General features: G+C 49.5%; 1 protein-coding gene across 1 annotated transcript in view; it reads right to left on the bottom strand.

The window, feature by feature from the left end:
- EEPD1 (endonuclease/exonuclease/phosphatase family domain containing 1) overlaps window positions 1-22,696 on the bottom strand; it is a 112,856-nt gene that overhangs the window by 6,763 nt on the left and 83,397 nt on the right. The window contains exons 4-6 of the mRNA XM_047095773.1: window positions 7,085-7,195; window positions 3,274-3,408; window positions 917-1,055 (exon numbers count right to left, since the gene is read on the bottom strand). Coding sequence (XP_046951729.1) covers window positions 917-1,055; window positions 3,274-3,408; window positions 7,085-7,195 — 385 coding nt within the window. The remainder of the gene's footprint in view (window positions 1-916; window positions 1,056-3,273; window positions 3,409-7,084; window positions 7,196-22,696) is intronic.

Raw genomic sequence — 22,696 nt, 5'->3', positions numbered from 1 at the left:
CTATTGGTGAAAACTCAAGAACACGTTAAGACAATTCTGGGCCTCCGGCTGTAAACGCCCACCTAGAGAAGGGCAGGGCTCTGAAAAGTCCAGCCAAAAAGCCCAGTCTTTACAGCAGTGTTAACTCTTCCTTCTGGTCAACCTGCACACGGGAAAATTTCTGTATTGGTGGGGCAGAGCCTGGAAACAGAGAGCCCACTTCCTACTGAAGCTCTGCTCTTTTCACTGCTCTCTTAATCCTCTGGTATGTTTTGAGTCAGCTCGTGTCCGCTGAGCCCTCACTGTGTGCCCGGTACATCCACAGATCACCACCACGCCTCCCCAGCCGCCCCGGTTGAGGCGAGCACTGGCCAGTCCCTGACTGGACGGGCTACAAGTAGTGTGGTGATTTCCCTGAGGTCCTACAGCGACTGAAGGAGCCAAGATTAAGTGTGGGTTTTCTGAGAGCTCCGGGCTGATCTGCATCCCAGCAGGGAGAAAAAAATCTACCTTGTGCTAATCAGGACTTTCCCAGTCACCAACTGTCTTTCCTTCACAAGACGAGCACATGCCAATCTGCAGGTGGCATTACCACAGCAGCAGCTGAACGCAGGAGGACTTGTCACGGGGGAGGGTGTCGTCACTTTTTTCCCCCTTAATCCTTTCCATCAAAGAGAGGCTGAAAAGCCCCAAAGCTGACAGTGTGGAGCGTGCATGGTAGGCCCAGAGACGGAGGTGTCACCATGCACAGGGGTGGCTGGGCTCCACGAGATGCAGGGGCTGTGACAGACGGTCTTCTGTGCCCCCAGCATGCACTGCTGCTGACAGCCCTGTCAGCCTAAGGGATCGGAGGGATGCTCCGAAGAGGCAGTCCCCTGCCTGCCCCCTGCAGAAGTGGGACTTGTCGGCCCAGCTGAGGATAAAGACAATCTCCTACCTTTCAGGGTTTCCTGCAAGGTCTGTGCAAAGGTAGCCAAGCGGTGGCTGTCACTGTGATTCCTGCTTGGATTGTCGCCCCCTGGGAGGATCATGGATGCCAGGTGAAGGTTCACAAGGGTCAAGTCATTGCTTCCCACCTAGGCAAGAAGAAACAAAGCAACAGGGACAGGCTCAGATGCTCATATTTCCTGTATTCGTTGCTTCTGACTTAGGAACAGCTTCCTGCACGATGTTGACAACAGCAAACACAAACAAGGCAAGCTCACACTCCAAGAGATAATGCAAGACAGATCGCGCTTGGATTCTTTTGAGGCCCCTGTAGGACATCACACCCCCATTCCAACTTAGGGTCTGGAAAACCAGGTGCATCTGGAAAGGTCAGGTTTTGTTTTTTGTTTTTTCCTTGTAAGCAACCACAAAACAGGAGGCGGTGGTTCCCGCAGCTGGTGGTTAAGCAAGACTGGGGTCTTACACTCTAGGGCCAGACCGTGATCCCTCTGCCAGGACCCACCGCTGGGACCCACTTCCTTCCCCACCCCACACACATCCCACCTACCCGCCCCCTTTGTGTTCTCTTCTCTCTGGAGACCACTGTGCCCTGCTGCTCACTTTCACCAGATTTCAAAGGAACAGGAAAGCTGGCTGAAGCCTGGCAGCATCGGATACGTCGCAGCCCTGGGTCCCCAGGGCAGGTGTCGTGGTGGGCAGGTACAGAAACACACAGAGATGGGTCTCCTGGGCACGGCAGCTTTGCTCAGCTGCTCGGGTTTTGGCAATCCTGCCCTTCCATTTGTCATGGTGGCAAACGCTAAATACTGCCAGGAAGGACAGGGGTGCAGGGGGAGCCCCCAGGAAGTGAAGGCTTCACTTCATTTCATCTTACAGACATGACCCCAGTTCACCATCACCACCACCCAGCCTGGAGAGCCCTCTGCAGCTGTGGCTCCGACCACAGAGAAACCACCTTAAGGCCACAGGCAGGGAAACCCTGCCTAGGAGGAGAACCTGGAGCCTGCTCCAGATTCTGTGTCTCCCTCGCTCTGCCCCTCCCCCACTCGCACTCTCTCTCTCTCTCTCAAAAATGAATAAACGTTAAAAAATAAATAAACAAAATTGGAGACACCGGTTGGTCTGGCTGTTGCCCTGCTAGGTCAAAGCAACTGCGGCCACTACATAAAACAGAAATCCAGGGCAGCACTAGGAGGTTTTAAAAAATCTGGCAGATTTTGCACATCAATCTCCTAAGCACAACCACAGGCACCCCCAGGCGTGCGTGTGCACACAGAACCCCAGCAACTTTGCAGCCGGGGGCAGAGCCTGGTCCAGATCCCGGCTGCAACCAACACAGCTCCCAGCACAGAGGCTGCCCCTGCCACATGCCGCCAGAGACCGTGCTGTGATTTGAGGCAACTCTCAGGCTCCAGAACTGCTCTGGAGCACACAGAAGTGGGGGGGGGGGCAGGGGGTGCTCAAACACCCAGCAGGTAGCTTGCTAGGCTCTGTGGCAAGGGACCACTCTTGCCTGACCCTGCATTTCACAGGTAAGTGCCATGGGGATAAGGTCAATTGAGTGCCGACTGGGAGATCTATTTTGGCTGCTGGCTTCTTTTTTCCTCCTAATGCCCAGCTTCTGACTGTTGTTCATGACGTATCCCAGGTGCATCCGGAGGAATCAAAGAGACAGCTCAGATCAGTCCCCCTGCTCCTATCGATGCTCACGTAGGGAAGGGCTCATCTGGAGAGGTCAGTGGTGGGACTGCCCTGACTCCACAACCCAGAAGCTCCTCTTGAACCCCTCCAAACCCAGATGACCCCTTGAGGGTCTTCTCCTCCCCACCCCCAACCCCCCACCCCACCCTTCCACCTCCTGGTAAGGAGAAGCATGTCCTCAGAACCCATTCTGCTGTCCTCTAATCCAGTGATCTCCAAATGCCAGAGGAATGAAGAAGCACTGAAGGTCCCTTTGAAAAACAGGCAGTCCGGGGCCCTGTCCCAGAAATTCTGTGTGTTTGGGGGACGGTCCAGGAATCCCTGATTTTAAGACAAGCCCCCCAGGTGATTCTGACGCGCGTTAGGTTTGGGAGCCAGCCATTTGATCTTCTGTGCCCAGATGCCAGAGTTATCAGAGCTAGAGTCCTCACCGCCCCCCACCCCCCGCCCCCAATCCCTCTCATTCCTGTTCTGGACAAGTTCACCGGCCAAGGGAACCCCAGGAGGACATGCTGACCTGACCCTCAAAGAGAATGAAATCAAGACAAAAAGGTGAGGCCGCTCTGGATCTCAGTTTAGAAAGGGACCCCCCACCCCACCCCCCAGCTTTTAGAAGTAGACCTTCACAGAAACATGGAATGGTACCTTGAACCTCGCAAGGTACGGGCTGGGACCCGTGGGCTTCCCATGCCCGTTGCCAGGTGAACTTTCCTGCGAGGTGGCGTCTCTCAGCTCCACCCCGGCCGCAGAGTCCCACAGGAATCCAGAGAATCCAGCCCCCTGCGGGAGAGGAACAGCTATCAGTCTGAATCAGGATTCAGCCCCACGCTGGGGGAAGAGGCAGGGGAAGCCAGGAGGAGATTTGGGGGGGGGGGGTGGGCAGTGGTTGGTTCTGCACTGGGTCCTGAGATCACATGCACAGAGACTGTTTCAGAAACAAAAGCACACCCCTAAAGCCACAGCACATTCCTCCTTGCCCCCAGCCCCAAATTTCCCATGCTGCCAATTTCAGAGTTTTATGTTAAGGAGCCAGAGGGGCCTAGGCTGTTATCTCTTTGGGGTGAAGTGAAGGGAGGCTCCAACTAAGCACAGACACTCATATCCCTGTCTACCAGGCAGGGGCTCAGCTGCTCAGAGAGGTCAAGTAACTTCCCTAAAATCCCACAGCTGGTAAGCAGCAATGCTGAGAATCAAATAGAAGACTCTCAGCGGTAGGCTTTGCTTACCAATTAGTGGCTGCATACAACAATCAGCACCTAGCAAATCCTCAGTATTTGCTGGATGAATGGAGGTCAGTGCTAAGAGTCACAGTGGTTTAGAAGTGGTCAAGGGCCCTCTGCGGGTGGACAAGTCTGCAGCCCCAGTGCAGGGCCCCATGAGGGCCAGAGAGTCATGTCAGGAGTGTCCCAGGGCTTGGTGCTAAACGCTGCCATCTCCGGCTTCAGAATCTGCCAGCCTCTCACTGCTATCCCTGGGGGCCTTCTGCAAAGAGGAAAAGCTTCCTCTCCCACCCCACTCCAGCATCTAGAGGCTCTGCCGCCCGAGATTGGCAGCGGGACCCGTGGCATCGCTGGAGGGGCCGGTGGTGCTCGTTGCGAAAAGAGAGGAAGTGACTCTGCACAACCTAAGTGGCCTCTGCTGAGTCCCCAACATCGGCTGGATTCCAGCCGCATGCCTTGCTGGGCTCAGCACCTCAACGAGACCAACTTGTGTTGAGGAGGAGGGAAGGGGCGAACAGGGAACTGTGTTCTGCATGCTTTGGTATTTATAGAACCATAGGCCTGCCCGCCCACTGGAGAGAGCACCAGCTTAAGAATCGGAAGAGCCGGATCTCAGGGCCACCTGTGTCACTCAGCTGCGGGACTACGGGAGCCCCCCCCCCCCCACTTTTCTAAACCTGTTTCCTTGGGTACAAAGTGAGGGAAACGGGATTTGCCCTTTTGGTTCGGGAGGGTTATCCCCCCTTTACTGCTTCTCAAGCAGTGGTGCCAGAGTAACCTTCCTAAAGTACCGTTCAGGTGGTCAGCTCTGCTGAAGAACCTTCAGTGGCTCCCCAGTGTGCACGACCCACTGCCCGAGGGGCCCTCCCGGTAGGCACCTTCGTGTTCAATGCGGCCCTTCACACCTGCTCACCCACGTTCCCAGCAGGACCGGTTGTTCCTGGGAGCGTCTCCCAGCCCCGGGACCCAGGAGGCCCCACCTCCAGAAGAACTGCTGTGCCTCCAAGCCGGGCCACGGGAGATCAGGTGTTAGAGCCAGAGCCCTAAAATGGGGTTCGGGGCTGACTCCACCTGGCGGCGGCTAGAGGACTTTGGGGCAAGTCGTTTTGTCTTTACAGATCGCAATTTCTCATGTGCAGCTGTCCCTCCAGCTGTGGGGTGAGGACCCGAGAACAGAAGAGAGGCGCGTGGACGTCACTGCACGCATGGGGCAGACGGCAGGTGCAGCTACCCCTCTCCCATCTCCGTCTCGGGTAGAGTCTCGGGTAGAGATCGAACGTGTGCCACTCACAGATACAATTTATCAAACAGTGTTTAAAGAATTTTTAGGTTATCTGCCCATATTTAAGATTCAGTAAATGTTGCATTAAAATCCAGGTACGTGCATCTTGAGAGACCAGAAGATTTGTCCACACGAGGCCCACAACCCTCCACAGCAACAAGTGCGTGGGCACAGCCTTGCAGCCTGGCACAGCCTGCCGCCTCACGTGGACGCTGCCAGGCCCTGGCTTATGTGCAGTTAATAAAGCATTTCAATGCACATTATCTTTTTAAATCCTACAGCCACCCAGTGACTTAAGGAAGGGGCTACTGCTCCCGTTTTAGAAATGAAGGAACGGAAGCTGAGAAGGTTAAGTGGCTTGAACTCGGGTCTCCTTGCAACGGCACACTGTTCTCCAATGGCCTTGATGCCCCAAGCTGGAGCAGGGTTTCCTGCCTCGTCCCTCCAACAGGCTGTGAGCTCCTGGAGGGAGGGGCTCCATCAGCTCAGGTTGAATCCCTGCCCTGGGCTCACAATGAGTGAAAACAGGCAGGGCTGCGTCACCAGGTCTGTTTTTCTTACCGATGTCTATCTGGCATGTAGCAAAGTGCCTGGCATGCAGTAACCTTTCTAATTTTTCAGCGGACAAATAAAGAGTGTTAAATGGACTATAAGATCCTAATGAACCCACCTAAAAGATACTATTTTTTTAAAAAAGGCAAGGTGTGGGCGGGGCAAGGGGGGTTGCGCCTGGGTGGCTCAGTCGGTTAAGCGTCTGACTCTTAGTTTCGGCTCAGGTAGTGATCTCATGGTTTCATGATTTCAAGTCCCACATCAGGCTCTGTGCGGACAGTGTGGAGCCTGCTTGGGATTCTCGCTCTCCCTCTCTCTGCCCCTCACCCACTCATGCTCACTCTCTCGCTCTCTCTCAAAATAAATAACATTAAAGAAAAAGGCAAGGTGGTAGTGTTATTTCTATGTAGACTGAGTAGGAACAACCAAGGGCTACAGAGGTAAAGACTAGACACGTTCCAAGTTGGCTTAATTTCCAGCCTATGGGGAAAGTACACTGGCTATCGCCTACAGTAACAATTTACACTCCAAAACATAAATCCCGGAGAAATAAGATTTATATCACCTTTTTAAGTCGTGGCTAAAAAAGAGAGCTTATTGTCAATAATTAATCAGATAACTTTAAGCCAGTACATATTTATAATTTAAAAGTTCCAAATCTCAATATCCCTCACATAAATGCTATTTGTGTGTTTATAAACATGTTGGATATACTAGAGAGAAAGAAATACAACATCTGCATTTATAGAAAAACCATGTGATGACACAATTTCCAACTCAAGATTAGCTACCAGAACTCTATTTTAAAATCTAAAACCCCACTAATATCAAACATTCCAAATGAGTAAAAACCTCAGTCTTGAATAGATCTGTCAGAGTGAAAACATACCCTTACAGTGATTTACCTACAGCCACAGGGGAAATACCAACGAAAGAAGACTCAAAATTAAAATCTGCTCAAAATGTCCACAGAACATTTCCATGTGCACAATTTCTACCACCAAAGGCAAATGCTTCGCCTATGAATTAAGTGAATTTGAAGTTTTCAGTCAATGAACAATGGGCTCTCCACAAACTTGGCAGAGGATAGAACTGTGGCGACAGGATTAAGAGGACAAAGGACAGAAATACCCCATTTGCAGCCTTGGCTCCAGACAGGATTTCTCCTCTCCTCCCAATACCCCAAACCCCCGTTTCCGCCTGGGCAGCCGTCCATTCCCGATCGAAACATGAAGCAAGAACCAGGGCATTTTGCAACGAATAGCAAAGAGCTAAGAAATGTGCAGCAACACAAAATTGCACCAGGGATGTTGGCAAAGGAAAGTTTTAAATGTCTGTGATTAGGGAAAAGAAAGGTTTCCACAAAACGGAGATAAAATCCAAGTTTTGCAGACGAAGGTACCTTCTGGAGCGGCGTGGAGGGCATCTCGGCGACAACGGCCTTCCAGCATCCCCGGGGCTGCTTCCACTTGCGGATGTTGGGCAGGAGAGGCTGGTTTAGCTCCGTACAGAACTGCAAAGACAGAGCACAAGTTGGTGTGTGTTCGTACCGAAAGCACACCCAGCTGGGGGCAGCCGGAGGAGCCAGGAAATGCCTGAGCCTGACTCATCAGCCTTATTCAGAGGCTGGTCGGACTTCATCTCTGTTCTTAGGGTTCGTGAAGACGCAGAGGACTAAAAAAGCCCCACAAATTAAAAAGCAAACTACCTATAAACGCACAATTATCACCTGGGGGGGGGGGGGCTCTCAGTTCATAGTAATCAATTCGCTTTGTAGCATTCTAGCACAGATAGCTCAAAACAAGCTGTCAGAATCCTTTCGATCCTTGTAAAACCGGTGGTTTCAAGGTCCCAGGAGGGTCTAGATACCAAACGTGGAGGAAGGAAGAGGAATACGTGGGGGTCTTTTCTCCCCCGAGCCTAGCTCACAGGTGGAAAAGCCGCCCCCCCCCCCCCGCCCCGCTCCATCTAGAACCACCATATTTTCGCTTTGATGCTCTTCCGAGAAGAAAGCCCCGCTGTCGTGGCTCCGACACCCCACGTGTGTTTATAGGCTGTGCTTCTTTTCGCTTGCGCGGCTCCTCCAAAATGGCATGGGAACCACAGAGGGACTTGATCACCAAGGCAAAAGACAACTGCACCGGCCAAGTAAATGAAGGGTTAACAAACTACGTGCTCCCAAAGAGGTGGACCAGCTCCTCGAACTCACGCCTCAGTCACAAGCCAGCCCCCTGACGACGGTTCCTTTGAGGGGGCCCCAGCGTTTGTCATATTTGGGTTTCGTTTGTGAGATGCTCCAGCATCGGATTCCGCCCCTTCTGGGGGGACACCGTGTGTCATGCAAGTCGGAGCATGCCAGTCACCCGTTTCTGTGTCCGGCCCTACAAAGTGAGTCTTCTGGCTCCCCTAGGCGCCTCTCCACCCCCTCCCCTGTGAGCTGTCCTCAACTAACCTCACTTCGCTCCAGTGCTTCAGCTTACACCTCTGTCCCGAAGGCCCCCAAACCTGTAACTGCGGCTCAGATTTCTCTCCCAAGGTGTGAACGGCATTTCGACAACCTTTTTAACATTTCTACCTGAATGTCTCCACAGAACCACAAGCCCAACGGGGTCACAAAGGGACCTGCCGTTCCCCTCCCCCCATGTCTATCTCAGTTCCTGGTATTTCCATCCTTAGAGCTGCTCTGACTCGTCCCTCTCCTCCTCCGGCCTGGCCCACTGATTCCACCGCCTCATGGGTCCGGAGCTCCCTCTTTTTGTTCTCTAGTCCCCTGGCCGTGGCCTGTTTCGGAGCCCCATCTTCTCTCACCTGGGTCACCAGCAGAGCCGTGAAGTCTTCCTGCCTCTCTGTCATTCAGTCACCCTCCATGTGTCCTCTGGCTAAGTTGTGATGGCCATGCTGACAGCTGCTATCCCTGTGGTTCCTAAAGTACGGCCCGAGGCCCAGGAGCTTCAACATCACCTGGGAGTTCGTTAGAAAGCCTCCGGCCAGGGTCTGATCCTAGACCGACTGGATCAGAAAGGCGAGTGAGGCCCGGTGACCTGTTGTTAACGAGCCCGCCCTGCAGGTGATTCTGATCCCTGCGAAGGTTGGAGAACTGCAGCTGGCCAGACCCTCATCACAAGCCTCTGCCCCAGAGGCAGCCAGTGCTGTGGGCAAACAGCTGTCAGCTGCCAGCCCTCTGTAGGAGCACCTCAGCTGCAGAGAGCTGCATTCCTGGCCCCTCCTGGGCGGGGCCTCACACTGCGTAGCTTTAGGAGGGAAGATGAGCATCCCTCCCTGGGCAAGGGAGGAAGCATGGCAGGAGGTCTACTTTAGATACGTGCCATTCTCTCTCAAAATAAATAAACTTAAAGAAAAAAAAAAAAAGAAGAGCAGGGGCGCCTGGGTGGCTCCATTGGTTAAGCATCCTACTCTTGATTTCGGCTCAGGTCATGATCTCACGGTTCATGAGATCAAGCCCCGCATTGCACTCTGTGGTGACAGTGGGCAGAGCCTGCTTGGGATTCGGTCTCTCTCTCTGCCCCTCCCCAGCTCGTGCTTGCACCCTCTATCTCAAAATAAATAAACTTTCAAAAATCTTAAAGAAACAAAAAAGAGATGTGCTGTTCTTGGGGTTCTGCCTTTCCAGTTAGACGGTTAAGTGTCTGCCTTTCCCTGATAGCAGATAACATAAAGAACAGACACTGTACCCAAGTCACCTTTAAAAAAATTGTTTTATTAAGTTTATTTATTTTGAGAGAGAGAGAGAGAGAGAGAGAGAGAGAGAGAGAGAGAGAGAGAGAGAGAGAGAATCCCAAGCAGCCTCGGCAATGTCAGTGCAGAGCCTGATGCAGGGCTCAACTCACGAACTGTGAGGTCATGACCTGAGCCAAAATCAAGAATCAAGCCCTCAACCGACTGAGCCACCCGGCACCTCCCAGAGTCGCCTTTATAAAGCTCAGCTGACGCTGAGCACCGTGCCCCCTGACACTCACCAAGCCTCTGCTGGTGAACCAGGAAACGCCAGGGAAGAAGGCACTCCCCAGTCCGTCCGTGTATGACACACAAATTGGGGGCGGGGGGACTGCTCCTTGCAGCTGATTATCTAAATAATTGCCTCAATTTTAACCTCACTTTGAGTTTGCCTGAGAAGTGTTCTCTTTGGGATTTGATCATTAGGGCTTTTATCGGTTCCCGACCATGGACAGTGTGCTATTCCTAATGAGGGCCTTCACCCCAGATGAATCCCCTTGGCCAGATGGTCTTGGCTGGAAGCCATCCTTGGATGGGAAATGAAGCACTTTGGAAAATGCAGCCGGAATGTATTGACTATAACTTTAGGGAATCTAGCGAGGAAATGGACTCCACAAAGGGTCCGATTTCCTGCCAGGGAATCATTTGCTTGCTGAGTGATCATTAGAGCTGAATCTGAGAATCATTAAAAAGGAGAGAAGCTCCGAAAGCCCATCTGGTGCTTCGCTCTTCTCCACGCAGGGAGTCCCGCACCTGGCTGCTCACCCAAATCTCTCAGGATGCACCCTGGGGAGGCTCTATTTTTAGATACCCCCTCCGGTGATCAGCCAGCCACCCAGATTAGAGAACCCGCAGGACCCTGCTGTGCTGGGAACTGCAACATGTAGGAGCCACAAATCACATCTTTCCTAACCCTCAGAGAGCCTTCAGATACCTGAAGACAGGTGAATCTCCCGTTCACGCTGTAAACGCCAGCCCCACTTCAACACTCCCATTCCGGGCAACGCCACTGTGATCGCAAGGGTTAGCATGCAAAGGAAGAAGGGACACAGGCTTCCATTGCTCTCCATGCTTATGACTCTCAGAGAAGGCCTCTGGAGCCTAAAGTCAGCTAGTCAAAGTGTCATCATCGGTATCGGCTGGGAATTCATGAAACATGCATATTCCCAGGCCCCTCTCAACCTACTGAGTTAGTAACTCCAGGCGGGGGCCAGGTGATCTGCATTTAAACAGCCCCTCCAGGTGCCTTGGATACAATTTTAAAGCTGGTGTTATCAGATGAGGGAAAGACATTCTCCTTTTGTTTTCTATCTAAAAGCTTTTCTTTCGTGGGTAAACTCTAGGAGATTTAAGGAACCCTAATTCCTGACCTTTAAGGGCTACCTATATTTTGTACATCTGAAGCCTTGATCTTGATAACCTCTCTCAGCCCACAGAGTAGACGATCCCCCCGCTATGCCCTCTTATTCAGTATCTCATATTATCAGAGACAATTAATAGTTTAAGGAACCAGGGGAAAATTATTTATGGCTAGAAGCGTTCTATGGCCACATCTGCACGCACAGACCTCAGTGCTAGGTAAGGGGTAGGACTGTCTTCTATTTCTAGGGCTGAAAAAGAATTGCCAGTGTGGTAACTTAGTTGACTGCACTACCAGTTCACAGCAACACTGAAGAGCACCTTTTAGATTCCTGCTACTCAGAGTGCGGTCCATGGACCGTCAGCACTGACCTCACTTGGGAGTCTGTCAGAAATGCAAAGTCTCAGGCTCACCCCAGACCTACTGCCTTGAAATCAGCATTTTCTCAGGACCTCAGAGTGATTTACAAGCTTGGCAAGTTTGAGAAGGCTGCTTCGGAGCCTTCCTTGTTTTGTAGACATCGTCCCTATTACCTGCCCCAGCCGGCCTGCATGAGGCGAACACCCTACCAGTTATTCGTGGCTTAAGCACAGAATAAGCACAGAAAGGTTAAGCCATATGTGAGTTTCCAGTCAAGATCACACGGTGGAGAAGAGTTAGAGGAGGGTCTGAACTGAGGTCTGCTTCCCACTGCTCTATCTCCTGGCCAGGCAGGTATAAGAGATGGAGTAGGGCAGGCTCCCAGATGAGGCCAGCCCACCTTACTGGATGGATCCTTGGGTCCTTCCTCCTGAAAACTTCACAGGAAAACAAAAGCAACCTCTGAGAGCCCTCCCTCTGAACTCTGCCTAAAATTGTTTTATTTAGAACAGCTGGTTCTCAAATTGTCTGCTTCGTCCACATATCAGCAGGTAGAAACAATACTCTTCTAAGTAAAAGAGGCTCACCGGGGCAGAAAGGGTGGAAATGGGGGGTGTGTAGGGTTGGGACAAAATCTCCCAGGGAGCTGACCTGCACAACCCAAAACTACGACCCTACAAATGTATTTCTAGAATCCTGGGGGCTAGCCCACCATCTGCCTCCATCAAAATCACACTGGTTCTTGTTTTTAAAAGCACAGATTTGTGGGGCGCCTGGGTGGCGCAGTCGGTTAAGCGTCCGACTTCAGCCAGGTCACGATCTCGCGGTCCGGGAGTTCGAGCCCCGCGTCGGGCTCTGGGCTGATGGCTCAGAGCCTGGAGCCTGTTTCCAATTCTGTGTCTCCCTCTCTCTCTGCCCCTCCCCCGTTCATGCTCTGTCTCTCTCTGTCCCAAAAATAAATAAACGTTGAAAAAAAAAAAAATTAAAAAAAAAAAAAAAAGCACAGATTTGTGAACTCCATCCCTCACAGAATCGGAATGTCTGAGGTTAGGGCCAATCTGTGCATTTCTCACAGGATCCCCGATCAGCTTTGAAGCGTGAGCAACTCAGACAAGGCTCTGCAATTGCTTATTTTGAACTCAGCCTTCATATTTTTCATACCTGTGGTCTGGAGAGGCAGTTTTCATTATCCAAAACAAAGCTACCATTTCAGCTATCACCCCCACACCGTGCAAGCATCTGACTGAGCCTCTTCTCAGATAATCCCATGAGGTGACACATGAAGGGAGCCCAGCGCACAGGAGGCATGTGACAGATACTCGCTGAATGGATGAATCAGAGAGGTCTCCTGAGGATCCCACCTTATGGCTTCTCTCTCCCAAGATGAGTTACAAGAACGACCGTAGGCTGGACTTGTTTCTCTACCTTCAGACCAAACACGGGTGATACCGTCATTCTTTCACACCCACCCCACTGCCAGCTTCATCAACACCAAATCCCCTCTGCTCTTTGGCTCAGCAATCATGGGACTCATGTCAGAGATTTTAACTCCAATCTACAAGATGCCCAAGGCATAGGCATTCAGAAATGCCAAGTCCTAACAGAAAAGACTCTTGGCTATGTTTCAGATGTGCTGCGCCCTGGGTCTGCCCTGGATCAGCTGACTCAGCTTGTCTCTGCAGTGACAGAAGGGTTCCAAGGCTTGAGACCAACCGCGATTTGTTTGTGGACCTTTGGACTTTTTTTTTTTTTCTTTCTTTCTACTCCTCCCCCTTCCTGAAACAAATATTCCTTGCTCATCCGGTCCTGAGTGAGAAACACAAATAGGAAAAGCAATCTAATTTCACTCGGTGGCCTGTCCAGCCACCACCAAGCTCAGTGGTCCTTTCGTCTTCCCCGTTCAGTTAACTTAAAATACCTGTGAGCTAGGTATTAAGATGTGTTACAGCGGTGCCCACAGAGTCAGCTGGAGACAGACTTTTAGGACTACTGGCAGGCATTTTCAAAAGCAAACTCCAAATGGCCACCCTTATCCTGCATCCTGGATGGTGGGGGAAGGGTGTCCTCACTTGGAACCCTCTGGGTCAAATTTCCAGATAAAGTTGCTTTGCTTTGAGTTGGTTGTTTTTGCTTGCTTTATGGATTCTGGAGGTGACCTCCTGGACAGTGAGTTTTCCACATGTGAACCGCTAGTTTTCTCTGCACACTCAAGACAGCTTCTGAAAACGCAGTATATGATGGATAAAGCAGCACAGGTGAGCTTCCTTAAAAAAGATAAATTGCCATCATAAAATAAAGAAGTCTCTGACTCAGACCATGCAAGGTCAAGAGACTGAACTTTCATTTGGATGCCACAGGCATGGGTGCAAATGACAGAGACAACAGTTTCTGTACCGTTAATTGTAAGCAAGGGCTTATCTTTGCCAGCATCTTCAAGGGCGGAAATGCCATGGACAATAATAGAAGCCAGCACATCTATGGGTATCTGTAAATGATCCCATTTGGAGTGGAACCAAAGAATGGTTGAGGTCATTAAAAAACGTCACTGTACTCTAAAAGAAAACACCAACGCGAAAGCAAATTACATCTCAGTATCAACTCAATAAGAACCATGTTTGGCCTTCTAAGTGTAACAAGCCTATTGCAAAGTTTTTCTGGGATATTTGTTTAGCCTTTAGAATGTTGATATTTTGAAGGTCGATGGGGCAGCCAAGTACTCAGTTACATTGCTTGGTTCTCCTAGGAGCTAAGTGCCTTAATGGTTATCAGCGGTCTTAATGGCCCTGGCACGCCTCTTTGCAGAGCAAGGGCTCACACACACAGTGTAACACAGACACAAAGCAAAAGCGAAAAGTCTTTCAACCTTCTCTTTGTCTCAATCTGTCCAGAAGAGATAAAGTTTGCTCAGTGGCTTATGCCCTATGTTCCCAAAGAGCCAGGATTATCATAGAAGAAAGAAGCCCCTGTCTTAGGTCAATGCAAACACAGGCATGTATCCCTGAGGGGAGACAGGTGCAATGTGGGACAGAGAGCAGTATAGGGTGAGGGTTCTCCAGGGCTCTGAGCACCTCTGACTTTACTGCTACAGCACTGCCTACAGGGCCTTCCCTACAGGGTCAGGAATCCGCAGAGGGGGAGCGTCGGTCATTCTCTCTGCTCCTTGGGGGCTCATTGAGCAACTACCATATTCCAACATTAAAAGGAAGAACTGGCCTTGGTTTCTTCTAGCTTCGCAAGTTTCCTCAGTGGGCCACCTTCATGGGCTAGAAGAAGAGGAGGAGCTTTGAGACCCTAGGTCTTGGTCTCCCTATCCATCAAGTGCAGGGACGGGAGGAGATGACCCCGTTCAAGGGCATTTCCAGCTCCAAAACCATACGATTCTGGAATTCTAGGAGGCGGGGATGAGAAAAGAGGGGTGAAGGAAGCGTAGGGAGAGGAAATATAAGATTCTCATAAACTCCTCTCTCCCTCTTTCTCTGTGATAATTGCTGTATGAACTCCACGGAGAAGCTGATTGCGTTGAGAGGACACTGAACTATCCAAAGGCCTTTCCCCCAAACCATGAGAGTGGATTCCACTCTTCCAAAAAACGGCATCAGCTTTCTTTCATGTCCCCTTGGCTCCACCCGGAAGACCCCTCGCTAAACTGCCTGGAATAAGAGCATACTCCTAATAGGTAGTAATTCTAATAGGTTAAGTTTGGCTAAGTCCAACAATAGTCAGAAACACAGGTGGCCAGTAACCTACAGCCCAGTCAGCTTCTGAAACCTGTAAAAAAGTAAGAGCCGGAGGGGGAAGGGAAGGGCAGGGGAAGTAAGTGCCAATAATTTGACAGACACTCTTCACAGATTATCACATTTACTCCTACTGATAACCTCGCGAGGCAGGTAATAATGCTCCCGTTTGACCCCTGAGGAAACCAGGCACCATGGCAAGGTCACTCACTGCCAGCAAGTGGGCCACGTGGGATGGGAACCGGGTCTGGCCAGCTCTAATGCCGAAACTCACAGAGGGGAGAAAGCTCAGAAAACACAAGCCCGCCAACCGATCTAGGCGATGGTGTATGCGGTGCAGGCACCGTACCACACGCGTTCCACATCTGGGGTTCTCTGGAACTGAGTCAGTTTCATCATCAGTGCCCCGGGGTCCCGGGGACACAGAGTTCTGGAGAGGTCACCACATCAGACCACGGCTTACCTCCTGGCAGGGACCAGGCACTGGCGGGATGTGCCCATTCTGTAACCTAGAGCCAAGCACTCAGAGCTTCATAAGGCAGCCCCTGCTCTAAAGCTCAGGCCCCATCCTTCCTCATCAGCGGGGAGAGGCAGTGAACTTACAGCCCCTTCATCACTCGGCCCAGGGGCCACTTCCAGATCAGCTCCATGAACATGCTCTTTCCACGGGTGCCCGAAAGGAATTCTGGGCGAGTGTTCATCCTTGTTTAAACATTATCATGCTGAGGAAGATCAAAAGCAAACAGAGACATTTCCTCAGCCTCCACAAACAGCTAATCATTAGCTGCTTTTACAGAGTCAAGGGAAGGGACACCCACAGGCACTCTTGTCAACAGAACGGCTGCTGGTTCTGGTAACCTCTCCTCTGTGTTCTCCCAAGTTACTTATCATGGGTTTCCTGAACAAGATGGTTAAAAATGACAAAGGTGGGGGGGGGGGGTGCCTGGGTGGCTCAGTCGGTTAAGCGTACGACTTCAGCTCAGGTCACGATCTCGTGGTTCGTGGGTTCCAGCCCCACCTTGGGCTCTGTGCTGACAGCTCAGAGCCTGGAGCCTGCTTCGGATTCTGCGTCTCCCTCTCTCTCTGCCCGTCCTCTGCTCATGCTCTGTTTCCGTCTCTCAAAAAATAAATAAATGTTAAAAAAAATTTTTTTTAATAATAATAAAAAATAACAAAGGGCTAAAAAGCCTTTCAAGGACAATCAAAACATTTTTCTGCAAGGGGAAGTGTAAAATGGAGAGCAGAGGGAGGGGGAGACTTCATAGAGGTGGAAGTTAGGTTAGGAGGAGACGGAGCCACACGGGGCACGGGGTCCCACACTGCCACACTGCCACCACCCTCACCACCATCCTCATCATCCCTCACTGTCGCCCTTCAGGGACACTTCCAAAGGTTCTCGTCTTCTCCAAAGGTCTTCGGATGTGAAGACTCTTCATCTCAGCTAGGAGCGAAGACTGTGATAGTTTTGTGGCTTTTTTCCCCCTTCTCTTTAAATTGAGGCTTATGTCTGGATATAAACGAACACAAGCTCATTATAAGATAATTTGTAAAGCAGAGAAACACAGAAAAATCTAAGCAGAATACCGCTGGGCAGGACAAGCACTGCCAACCTTTTGTGGATTTCCCTGCAGGCTATTTCCTATGGAGTTTGTTACTACATCTGTCTGTCCGTATAGATGCACACGGTTTTGCGTTCTGCTTTTCCTGCTTACCACTGTGCCACAGGATTACAACACCTTCTAAATTCACGCCATGAGCCATCTGACATGCTATGATATGGACAGGGCAAGCCATACCACGGTGGTGGAGGTTTCATTACTTGGAAGAAATTTCTGCTTGAGGCTCATTTCATTTCACTGTCAACATCTTAAAATCACCTAACAAAGTAGTTGTAAGACCGATTCTACCCTCACCTGCTCAAAATGATTTCATCCACAGGTGTAAATAAAAATCCCGACTAAGTTAGCATTTAAAATTATAATGTGTTCATTTTTGAAAATGCATCAGGAGGTCTTTGTTTATTTAAATATATATACCTGTGATAAACACACAGCAGTACAGGGCCCCAGAGTGCATTAAACCCCTGAAATGTACAATCAGAAGGGAAGTGACACTTTCTTTTTCTAACCCCCTGATATGAGATGGGAGTTTTTAAAAATAGTTTCTTTCATCTTAAGATAAATAACTTTCACCTTTATTTTTTCCCTCTAGCTTTGTTTTTTAATAAAATGTCTCTCTAGAGAATTTGTCCTGCTGTCCGTCTATCTGTTAGGACCCTCAGGCGTGTACAGAAGGTGGGGGCGATCACCAGGTCAGAACTCAATGGGATGTCTACTCCGCTCTGGTGCCTTAACCTAAGCTGTGATGTTAAATGGGGTCATGTTCATTATTCAAGGATGAGGTTAGGAACACAGACTCTAGAAAAAGGCTGCATACATCCAGACTTCAGCTCTACCACTTATCAAGAGTTTTGACTCTGGGCAAATGACTATTCACCTGCTCTACACATCAGTTTCCCCATCTGTAACAAGAGGACACAAATTGTTCCTGCCTTACCAGTTTGCTATTTCTTAATTTTTTTTAAACATTTATTCATTTTTGAGAGACAGAGAGTAAACTGGGGAGGGGTAGAGAGAGAGGCAGGCTCCAGGCTCTGAGCTGTCAGCACAGAGCCTGATACGGGGCTCGAACCCACAAACCACGAGATCATGACCTGAGCTGAAGTCAGACGCTTAACCAACTGAGCCACCCAGGTGTCCTTGCCATTTCTAAAGCAGGTAGCACAGGGCTTGGCACACAGCAAGTCTCCTGTGTGTTCTTGTGGCTGTTCTAAGATTGGGCCACTCCACCATGACAAGGCCATGGAAGGAGGGTCCCCGCCTTCAACTTTCCACACACGATGGCACAATTCTCAAAGCAAACCAGCTGAGGAAGTGAGCAGGGGCAGGGGCCAGGGCCAAAAGCCAACACATCGCCAGCTGGGACATAGAGACCACTGAAATACAGCCCTGCAGATGTGGACAGAAAGACAGGAAACTAGTTGCTAATATTCTTCTCTGGTGAAGAGGAAAGAGGATTCATGCAAGCATTCAATAAAAATGTAACAAGCATTAACTGTGTGTGTATCCTGGGTCAGGCTCTGGAGCTATAATGGTGAGCATTAGAAGCATGGTCCCCTGCCCTCCCTGAGCTTGCAGTCTATGTATGAGGGGCAGGGGGTGATGTAAGCACACTTTAAAAAAATAATTATATTTATGGTACTTTTATTGAGGTCATTCTAGTGCCAAGTACTGAACACACATGAATTCATTTTGTTCTCAAAATAGCTTCCTAAGGTAGGTGTTATTATGATCCTCACTTGATGGATGAGAAAACAGAGGCACAGAGAGGCTAATTAACTTGCCCAAGATCACACAGCCAGTAAGAGGCAGTGCTAGCATTTGAACCCAGGCAGTCTGACTCCAGAACCCGTGTTCTGTGTATAGCCTTCTTTTGTCTCTGTCGACGCAGTTATTAATCAAATAATCATCCACACACAAAACTGTGGCTGAGACGTGGGCCACAAAGGAGTGGTTCTAGGAGCCTGTGGCATCCATGACAGTGGCAGTGGGGTGGGGGTAAGAGGGGTTTGACTTAGTCATGGACGGCTTCCCTGAAGAGGTGATGCTTGAGCTCAGAACCCAAGGATGAGTCAGAGTTAACTGGTTAAAGAGGAGGGGAGAGCAACCCAGGCAGCCGGACAGCACATGCAAAGGGCCTGTGGTGGGACAGACATGGAGAATTTGTAGGACAGAAAGGTGAATGTGGCTACAGCACAGAGGATGAGGGGCAGAATGGTGGAATGAGCCTCAAGGGATGTCAGAGCCTGACCATGCAGAGCTCTGTCTGCCCTGAAGGGAGTTTGTTCCTCCTCCTGTGAGCAATCCTAAAATTGACGGAGGGCACAAAGAGATCTGCATTTTTACACGGGTGTAGAGCTGTAGTATACAGTGTGGGCTGGAGAAGGGCCGACAGCCCGTAAGACATGGGGACAGCTTGACTAAAAGGAAAGTAATCACAGTCTGAAAGATAATTAAGAAGGAAGCATAACTTGGCTTTAAAAACATGAAAACAGGTACTTAAACCAATACGACCGAGTACAGGAATATTCACAGCAGCACTATTCACAACAGCCAAAAGATAGAACCAGCTCAAATGTCTGTCAACCAATGAACAATAAACAAAACGTGCTGTATCCATACAATGCACCACCAGCGACCCACAGGAAAGGGATGACCTATTAATACCTGCTACGACATGGGTGAACCTCAAAAATACACTGAGTGACAAAGCCAGACACAAAAGGCCCCAAATCGTAGGATTCCATGTACATGAAATGCCCTGAATAGGCAAATCCATAGAGACGGAAAGCAGACCGGTGGTTGCCAGGGGACGAGAGGAAGAGGATACTAGGTTTCCTTCTGGATGACGAAAATGTCTTGAACGAGATGGATGTGATGGTTGCACAATACTGTGAATGCAGTAAATGCCATCGGATGACACACTTTCAAGTGAACTCTGCAATGGTTACTTTTTTGGTGTGTGAATTTTACATCAATAATAAAGAAAGTGAGGGCACCTGGGTGGCTCAGTCGGTTGAGGGTCCAACTTCAGCTCAGGTCATGATCTTGTGGTTCATGAGTTCGAGCCCCACATCGGGCTCACTGTTGTCAGCGCAGAGCTCACTTTGGATCCTCTGTCCCCCTCCCTCTCTGCCCTTCCCCTGCTCTCTCTCTCTCTCTTTCTCTCTCTCTCTCTCTCAAAATAAATAACACATTTAAAACAATACTAAAGAAAGTGACTTGGACAATGAATTGGATGTTGAAAGTAAAGCAGAGGAACCACTCTGTTCATTCAACACACACCAGGCGCTACACCAGGCTACAGCTGTGCCTGCTGGCTGTCCCTCAGGAGCCCTCCATCAGGGTGTCAGTTCCACCCCCAGGGAGGCCACCTCTGCACAGGGACAATCCAGTGTTTCACCACATGGCCACTGAGCACCTGGAAGAGGAGAACACCACCCAGTAATTCCTGGAATAGAGGCTCTCTGAAGCTCAAAAAAGACATTTTTAGGGCAAATAAAATAAATACTTTGTCCCAAATTAGCACTAAACTTGTGAGTAATGATTGAAACTAATTATTCTAAGTGGAAAGCAGGTCTGAAAATAGCAATGAGTTTTGGAGGATTTTGCAGCTATTTTAGGAGAGTGTAGGAAAGCTGCAGGCAGAGTGAAGGACCCCAAGTCAGAGCAGAAACACCGCGATGGCCATGCCAGGGTTTGCCCTGAATATGCCGCTCCGTAGATTCTAACATTTTTACCTGGCTCGAGAAACATGCCAAGGACGAAGGTTGAAACAGAGTTTCGTTTGTCACTTCCTAATGAAATGCTGAACCGAAATTTTGCTGTGAGATGTCAACCATATATGTTATGATGTTTTACTTGTAAGCAAAAAGGCACCTGACCCAAGCTTGTAAGGTGACAGTAACATTTCCTAAGACAAACCATGTTGGTTTAGCCTACCGGAGCTCTTCCCTTTCTAGAATTTTCTTCCGTTTTAGATATTTTCAGGTGACAGGCTCAAAGAATGGGTAAGATGGGTACCAATTGGGGAAACAGTGTTTCTAAACCCCCCTCCCCCCAAAAAAAACATCCAACAGTACAATGTATTAATAAGAGTTTTTTTTTTAAATCTTTAATGTTTATTTATTTTTGAGAGAGAGACCATGAGCAGGTGAGGGGCAGAGAGAGAGGGAGACACCGAATCCAAAGCAGGCTCCAGGCTCTGAGCCGTCAGCACAGAGTCCGACGCGGGGCTCACACTCACGGACTGTGAGATCATGACCCGAGCTGAAGTCAGACGCTTAACCGACTGTGCCACCCAGGCGAGTATTTTTACTTCTGAGGTTTCAGATATGACAACAGAAAGGATTGGGGACACAGAAAAGGAAGATGGGAGGAGAGGAAAAGCCGAGACAAGAGGGTAGGTACTTACATTCAAAGAAAATAATCCAAAGAGAAGCAGAACAAAGCCCATGGTTTACATTAGCTCCCATCCCTACCCTCCTATGAGAACACCCACTTTTTTTTCAGCCCCAGAGATAGATTTTCTCAGCCCATAAACACTGAAGACTCATTCACTCTTAGACTCACTCTAGGCTGCAGAGCTCCCAGCACTTTCCTGTGTGTTCCTGTGAAGCATCCAGAGTTATTTAGGAACCGTTACATTAAACACAAAATTAGTTCTTATGGACCCCCAGGGAAATCGCTCTGGTTGCCATTTTTCTTACAGAATGCCAGCCTTCAGCTATTCTAAATGGTGTTTATGCAGCCTGCCGTCCTTAGCAGCCATAATCATAAAAATAAAGACTTCAAAGCCGTGGGTGAAAGTATTACTGATTCATGACTTATTTTATTTTGATTTGCATTATGCCAAATCCTACGCTTTAAAGCCTTCATATTTCCTAAATTATTTCAGGGCAAACCACACAGATTTGATTGTTCTTTTCCGTGTGGGCAGCAAGGGATGGAGAGACCTGTGATTTTTTCACTCCCAGGCACGTGATGACAGCAAGAACTATATAGGTGGCAGTTCATGAAATAGCATTCTCATTTTGGAGAATGTCCTGAGACTCATCACTTCTCAGTTTTCTGTGCTAATGGGAGAAATGGAAAGCCAAATCCCCAAACTATCTTTTCGTCAACCTCCCTTCCCATTACGTTTTTGGCCAGAGGCACTTAAAAATAGCCTAACTGCCGGGGGTTAGTTTCACAGGCTCTAGAGCTCCTTTCAAACTACTGGGAGTGGGTAGAGTATAAGCAAACGGGGCACTGCGAAGCGTTACAAAAATCAAGTTGCACACCTGGCAAGGGCCGTGTCCTGGATGCCAGAACACTGTTCTGCAGGGCACAAAGAGAAGTCCACGGTAATGAGTTGTAACCACAACAGCGCTTGGTACTAGACAGCTCACCACAGGGCAAACACTACCACTGGCTCGGACCCACGCCATGGCTCGAGAAATGGGGAATGTGGGGCTGGAGGGATTAGGATCACCCAGAGGGCAAGGGGCTGAGCCAGGACCCAAATCCATGTCTATCTGACCCCATTGTGCCCTTCAGCTTCCTGCTCACATGATCCATCTTGTGTTTTAGAAGGGTTATCCGGTAAGCTTACAAATGAGGAACTGAAACAAAATTAAATTACAGAGACCAAATCATCCTTTTATATGTTTTTTCAAAAGTGGTGTTTTTTTGTTGTTTTGTTTTGTTTTGAGAGAGAGAGAAAGAGAGAGAAAGCATGAGCAGGGAGCAGGGGAGGGACAGAGAGAGGGGGAGGGACAGAGAGAGAGGGAGGGACAGAGAGAGGGAGGAAGGGTGGGGGGGGGGAGAGAGAGAGAGAGACAGAGAGAGAGAGAGACAGAGAGAGAATCCCAAGCAGGCTCTGCACTGTCAGCGTGGAGCCCGATGCAGGGCTTGATCTCACGAACCGTGAAATCATAAACTGAGCCTAAATCAAGAGTCGGATGCTTAACTGACTGAGCCACCCAGGAGCCCCCTTTTATGTACTTCAATTTTTCTTTCTGCTTCCAAGCTTTCTAGAAATCTCACTTCTCTAGCCATGGTATAAATACTGATCAACTGACTTGAACTTCATTCAGGTAGAAGCTATGCAAGTGCATGCACACACACACGTTGCGTTTTTTCATAAATAAAAGCAAATTAAGTGCTGTTACTAAATAAATTAAGTACCAAAAACAACATTAAAAAAATGTCCCGGCCACATCCTG

Source organism: Lynx rufus, unplaced genomic scaffold (genome assembly GCF_022079265.1).
Source record: "Lynx rufus isolate CCGP_SWC_20201006 ecotype Redwood Valley unplaced genomic scaffold, mLynRuf1.p SCAF_4, whole genome shotgun sequence".
NCBI lineage: Eukaryota > Metazoa > Chordata > Mammalia > Carnivora > Felidae > Lynx > Lynx rufus.
Note: the sequence above shows the minus strand (reverse complement) of the source record. Positions and strands in the feature narration are given on the sequence as shown.